The following is a 9,163-nucleotide window of genomic DNA, read 5'->3' as shown; positions in this document are numbered from 1 at the left end:
AAATCACCATTCCCCTACAGAAAAAATGGTCTGATGGAAAATTTCCAACTAGCTCAAGACCTAAAGAATGGCTTACCTTTGAAACCTTGCTTAACTCTATCCCAACTACATAATTGGTCCAATAAAAGATATCACCCTAAGAAATCCTTGCCGTTAGCTCTTGTCATCATAACAAAAGAAGTTATATTAAAAATAAACAAACAAACACTTTTACTATTATCTGAAGAATGATTTGTGACATTAAACAAGAAAAAATACTTACAGTCCTCAGGATAAACACATTTAAGTGTCACCTCATCAAGTATCATATTCTTAGGACAATATGGTAAGCATCCTTCAACCCTGCAAAAAAAGTGTTTAATTATAATCTCTAAAATTATTCTAGAAAAAAATGGCAAGTTCAGAATATCTACATTGTTTCATGAAACAACTTTTTCAAGATTTCACTGCATCCATGTCTGTTCCTTGTACATCCTGAGAACTTTTTCATTTCTAGGCATTTACAGCTTATGCTTTTATAGCTTAAGCTATACATTCATATGCCTTCCAGGCACTTTAGAAGGCTAGATACAGCCAGATCCTATAGAGCTTCTAAAGATGTGACACAGCCCTCTAAAAACTAGTAGGGGATCATTATACTGCATAAATAAGTACATTTTTAACATCATGAAGGCATTCAGACTGCCTCTGAAGAGTCTCGTGTTCCCAATTGCCATTAACACAAATTGCATGCATAACCTCATTTTAGTGAGGCACATATTAAAATGGTGCTTAACAATTACAATTTCAACAATATTGAAATGTCCAAGAAAAGTAGCTTAGAACCACCACAGGCAACCTGAACTAGTAATGTATTTCTGGTGAAAAACAGTAGAGGACTGTAGTGATATCCTAAAACACCTAAGTACAACTAGTTTTGCAAGCAAACTTTATGCTTGTTCTTTTTTGTTTGTTTGTTTTTAAAGATTCCCTTTTTTATGTTAGTGCTTGCAGGCTGTGGTAGAAATAGACCCTTGGAGATGGAAGGGCTATTTACCACTAACAAGTAGTGGATTGAAATATGCACTATATAGTTTCATAACATATGACAACCTGCTTCATATCACTTGCCAAAGTTCAAACTTTTTTTTAGGAGAGAGTAGTTCAAAACTCATTATTCATTCAATATTTGGCTTGTGTGTGAATGCCCAAGTAAACGTACCAACTGCAATACTGTTTTTTGTAGGGTTTCCATAATTTATACATATGCTATGTCTTTGCTAACAAAAGTGAAGAAAATATCCACACACTACACCTATTTAATATATTTGTTTTCTACAAAAGGGATGAAGACTGTCATCTTATTTGAAGAGGCCAAAGAAGATTTCTTTTCTTAGTACCAACCTGTAATGGGCTTGAATCACTGACTTCATGAGGAAAAGCTCTATATCCCATTACCAAATCTCCCAGATCTTCAGCAGTCTCTCTTTGTTCTCAGTTATGGTCTATGCCCCATAAAGATGAGCATGTATCATAGCTACTGAGCCTCATCATTTTACAGGACACATGAAACCAGTTCATCCTTATTGTAACTCCAATGAAGTAAATGGTATAAAATGGTAAAAAATGGAATATATATGTGTAACAAGTGGGTGTCCTGAGGCTGGTAGAGTCATTGGCCCACCCATTTGTCTCAGGGCTAACTGCCTGCCTACCTCACCTGCCACACCTTTGATAATACTAATTGGAATAGGTTAACCAGGCAGGAGGCTGCTCATTTACTTGCCCTGATGCCAAGGGCATATATACATGGCTCTGAACCTTCCCTTATATTATGTCCCATGCCTCACAGATGGCATCCATCCTCACACTGGGCTTGCAATCCCTGTGCCCTCAAACACTGGGCTCACAATCTCATTTACTCAAGACTCCCAGGGCCTTAATTCCCTTGCCCCAGGAGCTTCACACGCAGCTCCTTCATGGGCTTAGGGCCCCAGCCCCTGGAGCCTCACACCCAGCTCCTTCATACACCTCATGTCTTGCTGTGAACCTGCGCGCTGCCTCAGGCCACCTTCTATGGCCTGGGCCCTGCCTCAGGCCTCACTGTAAAGCCTGCACCCTTGCTTTGTCTTCAGTTGTGCTCCCCTAGCTTTCCCCTACACAGGGTAACCTTCAAGGCAGTGGGGGCTGAGGCTTTATGGCACCCCATACTCGCCCTTCACTGGGAAGGTACAGATGTAGCATTTCCTGGAGACTGCCCTGCCACTAGCAGTCCCACGACACCACCTAGCCCCAAGCAAGGTGTAGTTTTAGGTTATGCCCCAGGACCAGGAACCTCCAGCCATCCCCACAGTTCCTGCCCTGTACCTCCAAGATGTTATGAACAGGAGCTCCAGCAGGGTAATGCTCTCTCCTTGGCTGCTTGCGACAGACTGCTGGCTCCATTGCTCAGGGCCTGCTTGTATTTCAAGCAGTTTGGCCCTGTTCCCAATCAGGCAGTTGTGCCTTATTGGGAGGGCAGTCACCTGCAGGCTGCTCTGCTGCTTGCCCATGCCCTTTTGAGTAACAGAGCACAAGTGCTCTGTTACAATATCCTATAAAAACAGTATGGTAGAAATATTTTCTCTTGACTTACGGTGGAAGAAATTTACATGTTACTCCTTCAGGGTCACTACATGTACTAACACATGGACTAGCACAAGGTTCATATCTCCATTCACACATTCTCCTATAAGGCACTGATGCATGGAGCTCTAAGAAACAAAAAAAAATCATAGTAATTATTGATTCAAAATCTTTTCTATGATTTACATATCAGAGTATTCAGAGAAATGAAACTCCTCATAGCATCTTGACAAAATTGGTTACCAAACTGGTAATACTGTTTTTATAAAAAGCTTTTAAAGTAAGAAATAATCCTATGATTGTCCAGAGTTTTGGAGTATCAACAATATAAACAGCTATTCAGTTAATCACCAAATATAAACAATAAACCTATTTACTAACAATATATTACATATGCTGGAGGATTCACCAACCTCAGACACAATGCAACTCTCTCATTAAAGAACAGAAAAGGTATTAACAGCGCATTAACTTTATTACCATCTATCTGCTTTTTATAATGGTTTCAAATTCATTTCCAACAAAATGATCAATAACCAATTTACATATGGATCATATTCTTAAGGCAAGCTCCAAAATCTAATGATTAGGAAATCAGTAATGTTTGGAGACTGAGGTTGGGGAAATAACACTAAAAAGAGGAAGTAAGTACTTGTTACTATCAATGATGGAGATGCAGTGAGGGACAGTCCTCTTAAGACTACTAGAAAAAAATGAATACAACATCTTTTGGGATCACCTTTAAATTACCTTCAATGCTAAAGCTACTTGAACGTTTGAATTCTTCGGAGTCATTATATTTTGACACTTTAACACCAGATGCTGTGAGTATTATGAAAAAGCCTTTTTTGCTGTGCAGTTCAAATGCACTGTATCCTGGAATCCAGAGGCCCTGGTGGTGAAAGAATGTGGCTCTTCTCCGAAATGATGAACTTGCCTGCCACTGTTCTAAATAAATAGTTTCACTGTCATGGACACACAGGAAATAGTTTGGCCTTTCAGCAGACTCGAGGGAAACGAGAGATGGAGCTGTCACAAACAAAATACAAATCAATCAGATGCTAGTTTCAACTGCAGAATGGTTAAAGAAGATAAGACTTGTACACTGGGTCAAACCAAAGGTCCATGTAGCACAGACTTGTAAGTAGCAAAAGCTGTAAAGCATACGGTGGCTGTTGGGTAGTTTATGTTAAAGCTGCTGCTCCTGACACAAATTCTCCAGGGTTTGTTTACAAAATAGCAATAGAATTGAAGTGTAAAGACAGAAGGAACCTCAAGACATCATTTAATCCAACTCCAAATTTTGGCACAAGATCAAACAAGTACAAAATAGTCAAAAGCAAATTAATATTGGGAATCACAAGAAGGTATCTATGTAGTGTAAAGGGAGGGTGGGGTGGGGAAGGGAGGCAGGGGAGAGGTGCAAAGTTAGCTGCTACTGGTGCTGCCTCATTCACTGACACTGCTAAAGGCAAGGAGCTGTCTATTATGCCTCTGGTATCTAATTAGGGCTGCCTATAGATGTGCTCATTCACGTTCTAATTAGAACACACCAGAATCGCCTTACTGTCACATGTATTAAGCCCCCACACATTTCAAAATGGCCGTGGGGACACTTTATCTAAAACTTGTCAAATGAGCTTTAGCTAAAGCATCCCACAGCCATTTTGAAATGTGCAGGGACTTAATACATGTGACAGTAAGCCGTTTTAATTAGAGCAGCTGTCTGGGAACCATTCTAATAAAATGCTCAGGGGCAACGGGACCCCTGAGCGTGGGTATTGCCAGCCTAGCAGAGTAAAGTTTAGGAAATAAAGTAATGGGGGCAAGGAGCCCAATTAAGTTCATGGAAGGGGTAGTATAATGGAACAGTGGTGATTTTGAAGTAGTAATCAAAGTATGAGATGTATGGATTTGAGGACTTGGTATTCTCATGACCAGCCTGAAAGAAGCTATCTGGTCATTCTGGCTTCTGAGCTCTCACCGGCTACCTGCAGAGGCCAGAAATAATTATTTTACTCCTATGAATGCATCATTTGATCTCTGGGTTTGTTTTATATATCTATTCAGAGAAGATACATATCTAAACATTTGCTGTGATTAAGGGTAGGGATTTGGCTGACATGTACTGTGATCCCAGTAACACCTAGGAAACTCAAGTGTCTGGTTTGTGGGTCTCATTCACATTCTATGGTTCAAATCAAGCACTGGGTTTGGAGGGAAGGAAACAATTTTTTCCCCAGGTCAAATTGACAAGGACCCCTGGGATTTTTTGTCTTGTTCTGTAGCACAGAACATGGGTTCCCTTCCTAAAATCATTTATGTGTGCTTTAAGCCAGGGGTGTCAAATATGTGGCCCACAGAGCTTCTCAAGCTGGCCTGCCTCTGGAAGTTGGGGGCATAGCCTGCCACAGAATCCAGGACCCTTTATAGCCCTGGCAGACATAGCTGTTGACAGCAGGAAAGTGAGCGAGAGCTGATATAGCCCTGGTTGCCTTCTGACCGCTTCACCCCTTGCCACTGCCAGTTTCAGTTCTTCTGCCTTTGCTCCATCACCACCCTTTTCAGAGCTTCTGCTGTGTTCCCCGTGTCCCATGCCAAAGCTAGAGCTGCTCCCATAGCATGAGGTACACGGCAGGGGTGACAGCTTCAAATCCAGCACAGGATGGCTGGGAGCCAAAGTGGCACCTTGTGCTCCATGCCAGGGCAGGAGCTGGACCACCACTGCATGCCCTGTGTTGGGGTCAGAGCTGCCATATGCCCTGAGCTGGATCCAGCCTACAAAGAGCCCTATGGTCCAGATCCAGCCGGGGATGCAAAGTAAGTGCGACACCCCTGTTTTGAGCTAACATTTGTCACTGCAGTAGCAAGGCACTAGCAGCATCCTTGTCCTCCTCTCCTTATTTCTGGCACATTATAGGATTGCAGGGGGGCAGGGGGAAGGTTGTTTTTCTTACACGGCACTTTGTGGTGTGGCACAATGTAGTTTTGGTGCATTTCTTATGAACTTTTAAGGACAAGTTGTTGTCTGTGAATGCAGAGTATTGGATTTGAGAGCTCATGGGGTCAATCCCATGTTCCCCTGCACTGAGGCATGATCAAATATACCTAGTCTCCAGTGAAAGAGATACACAGCATCTCTAGGTATCCTCAAATAGCAATATTCAAATACAGGTAAGCTCCATGTAAATACTGAACATTTGGCTAGGTAATCATTTAGTCTCTCTCTGCAAGATCAGGGCCAAGTTTTGTGAAAACCTCTTTTCTCTCTTGAGATTTCAGGCACTTTATCATTCAGTCACGGCCCAAAGTAACTTGAGAAAAGTTGTTTTTAAATTTAAATTCTTAAATTTAGCCCAGACTAGAAACAAACAAAAAATCCAAACAAAGCAACTCATTTGAAGATTTTAGATATTCAAAAAAGAGTGGGGAAATGGCTAAAATTTAGCTGCAAGTATAGTTAGAAATTTGGAGCTTCTGTATTTTCTACAAATATTATTGCATCCTCAAGAGATATGAAAACAATGCCCATGTGCTACATCAATTTAATGCAGCTTTCAAACACCTTCAACATTTCACTTAAATTATTTTATATATTTAAAGAATTTCATTAGACTTCATTCTTTCTTCTACTATCTCAGCTTTCCATTTTCAAAAGTTTTCAAAAACTTATTTTCTCCACTGCCAATCACTCCATTGCTTTTGAACACAATTTCAGAGTCATTATAAAAATAACCTCTTAAAAAGGTTTGGAAATCATAACATATAAGACCCTAAGGTTATGGACAGACATTCATTTGCAGTGCCAAGAATTTTCAGGTAGTTTGCGGCACCCCAAGAGTGTGATGAGAAACGTGCCTACAGGCTATTTCAAGGGCCACAGAGCATGGAAAGAGCCTGTACTGCTGGCACTCCACAGCCAGGGAGGCTGGTGTGCAGAGATCCCAGAGTGTTTTGTTGGGATCCCATCTGCAAAGGTTCCCAAAGACAACCCAATGCAAAGAAAAGCACTGAATGGTGCTGAGAATGCAAAGCCATAGAGCACTAGTTCAATTTTAACAGACCTAAAGGCTTGCTGATTTCAATTCCATCCTGCAGTGGATCCCTGCCACCCATGCACCCTGCAGCTCCCTATCCTTATGGTTCTATATCAGACTTGGTTGGAGAGTTATGAAAATAGAAAATAATCTTAGTTATGTGGTGATTTTATTTTAAATAAATGGAGGGACATTATAGGTTTATAGTTAAGGGTTTTTTTTCTTTCCTCAAAAGGACAAATTTTGACAAACTATAGTTAGTAAGGTCAGATGGAAAGAGGAGTTCAGGGAAATTAATGCAGACAAGACTTGCAATTTCTTTAAGTCTAGTACAGAAGGTCCAGTGACTGCCATACTCCTACACGCACAGAAATCAAAGCCTGCCACAATTCTAAGAGATTGTTCAACTCCTATGTGGGCTGGTGTACAGAAACATGTATAGGCATGTGGATACAACCAAGGCCTTTCCCATGTGGTCTACAGCTCACCAACCAGTTTGGCATAGACAAGTCCACAGTGGGAGACGCAGTGCAGGTGGTGTCCCTGGCTAAGCAGCCGGTGTTGGCACTGTAATTCTCCACCTCTTGTCAACCTGTGGGAGGTTGGCAGTGCCCCCTGTGGGAGGCTGGAAGTGCCAGGAAGGGTTGTGATGCTGGCTCCACTTCAAGTGTAAAAGAGGTGCTGTAGGGGCTTCCCTTCATCCCAGCCTTTATGAATTACTACAGCCAGTCTCTGCACTAAGCACAAGTGGAGCTTTCAGCCATGCTACCACTAGGCAGGAATCTGACTTTGCCTCTGCTTCTGAAGAGGTAGTAAGGAGTACCCTTTACATCCTGGCCATGGCATTTGCCTCTTGTAGAAACTGAGAACTGACTTTTGAAGGACCAGACATGAACTTAACCACCCATGAGTTCCTGGTGATCAGTGGCTTCTTTTTCTGTAGTACCTTTGGTTTCTGTAGCTGTCACATTTGCTTCACAAAGGTCTCCAATTCAAAACCAGGCAGAAACAGCCCCTTCTTCCATCCTGGCTTGCAAACAACACCATAGATCATGATGTGACAGGAACAGATATTGTTGACATGGCAGGAGGGTCTCATGGATGGATATCTGCTCTGTTCCTTGGGCAGGAAGGGCTTTATCTTGTCCACAAAGAAAGACAAAGCTAAGCAATGCAACTGCACAGCAATTTATGAGCCTTGCTCTGCCTTCCTGGAGCAGTGGAGTTTGAGGTGACAGACAGACTCCCTGGACCTGGGAGAAGGTGGGGACAGGACAAGAACTGGAGACACACCCTGTTGCATTCTGTGCAAATGGACAGACATTACATGTGCTTCTGGAAATAGACATACTGCTGAAAAGTCCCTGTTATAAAGAGCTCAAACTTTTCTGGAATCACCGTGTTTTTCCCAAGAAAATTTGCTGGTACACCTATACAATCACTTTTTGCTACTCTAAAAAGGGTACTTCTTGCTAGAAATATAATCCTGTCCATGACCTAATTATACACCTACTGAAGGAAATGGCAAAGCCCCTACTGATTTCTGAAGCACAAAATCAAACACAGTATAAATTGAATATAACCATTACATGAAAAACTAGAATAAAAAATAACATTTTTGGTTACACAGGTCAGGTCCCTGAATGAAGAGCTGAAACTGCTGAGAGATATTTTTATGATACAGCTATAGACAGAAATAAGCAGAGCTGAGTTTATCTGACTGTTGGCATAAAGAGTTTTCTGTAAACATCTTCTAAATTATGGGCTTCAAAGTTACTAATGAAAAGCATTTTGTTATGCAAGACAATTAAATTGCTCATACAGAAGCATTTCCATTCATGTTTTGCTGCACCCCTAATATACATTCTTAACATTAAAGCTTGAAGCTAAATTTTCCAAAATGAGCCAGTTTTTTGTTTCATTATAGGGATGATCATTTTTCAGATGGGCTATTTTCAGCCTATGAAACTCAAAGGATAAAAATCATTGTAACTTATTTTAGAAAATGAATACATTTTGAAATAGACCCTTGAGTAGCTGAAACATATAGAATCATAAAAATCAGTGTTGGAAGGAAGCTCAGGAGGTCATCTAGTCCAATCCCCCGCTCAAAGCAAGACCATCCCTAATTAAATCATCCCAGCTGAGGCTTTGTCTAGCCAGGTATTAAAAACCTCCAAGGATGGCGAGTCCACAACCTCTTTGGGTAACCTGTTCCAGTGCTTTACTACCCTCCCAGGGAGAAAGTTCTTCCCATTATCTAACCAAAACTTCCAGTGAATTGAGACCATTGCTCCTTGTTCTGTCATCTGACTGAGAACAACCTAGCTCCATCCTTTTTGTAGCCACCCTTCAGGTAGCTGAAGGCTGCAATTAAACCCCGCCTCAGTCTTCTCTTTGCCAGGCTAAATAAGTCCAGTTCCCTCAGCCTCTCCTCTAAGTCAGGTGCCCCCTAACCATTTTCACTGCCCTCCACTGAACTCTTTCCAATTTGTCCACATCCTTTCTTTTGGGGGGGGGGG

The 9,163-nt window shown here is 41.6% G+C and overlaps 1 protein-coding gene across 1 annotated transcript in view; it reads right to left on the bottom strand.

Moving 5' to 3' along the window:
* LOC102374267 (otogelin-like protein) overlaps positions 1 to 9,163 on the bottom strand; it is a gene marked incomplete at its 5' end in the record, with an annotated part of 72,276 nt that overhangs the window by 52,185 nt on the left and 10,928 nt on the right. Inside the window, 3 exons of the mRNA XM_025191544.1 lie at positions 263 to 342; positions 2,615 to 2,732; positions 3,355 to 3,633. Coding sequence (XP_025047329.1) covers positions 263 to 342; positions 2,615 to 2,732; positions 3,355 to 3,633 — 477 coding nt within the window. The remainder of the gene's footprint in view (positions 1 to 262; positions 343 to 2,614; positions 2,733 to 3,354; positions 3,634 to 9,163) is intronic.

This window comes from Alligator sinensis, unplaced genomic scaffold (genome assembly GCF_000455745.1).
Source record: "Alligator sinensis unplaced genomic scaffold, ASM45574v1 scaffold672_1, whole genome shotgun sequence".
In the NCBI taxonomy this organism is placed as follows: domain Eukaryota; kingdom Metazoa; phylum Chordata; order Crocodylia; family Alligatoridae; genus Alligator; species Alligator sinensis.
The sequence above is the reverse complement of the archived record's forward strand: the minus strand, read 5'-3'. Positions and strand labels throughout refer to the sequence as shown.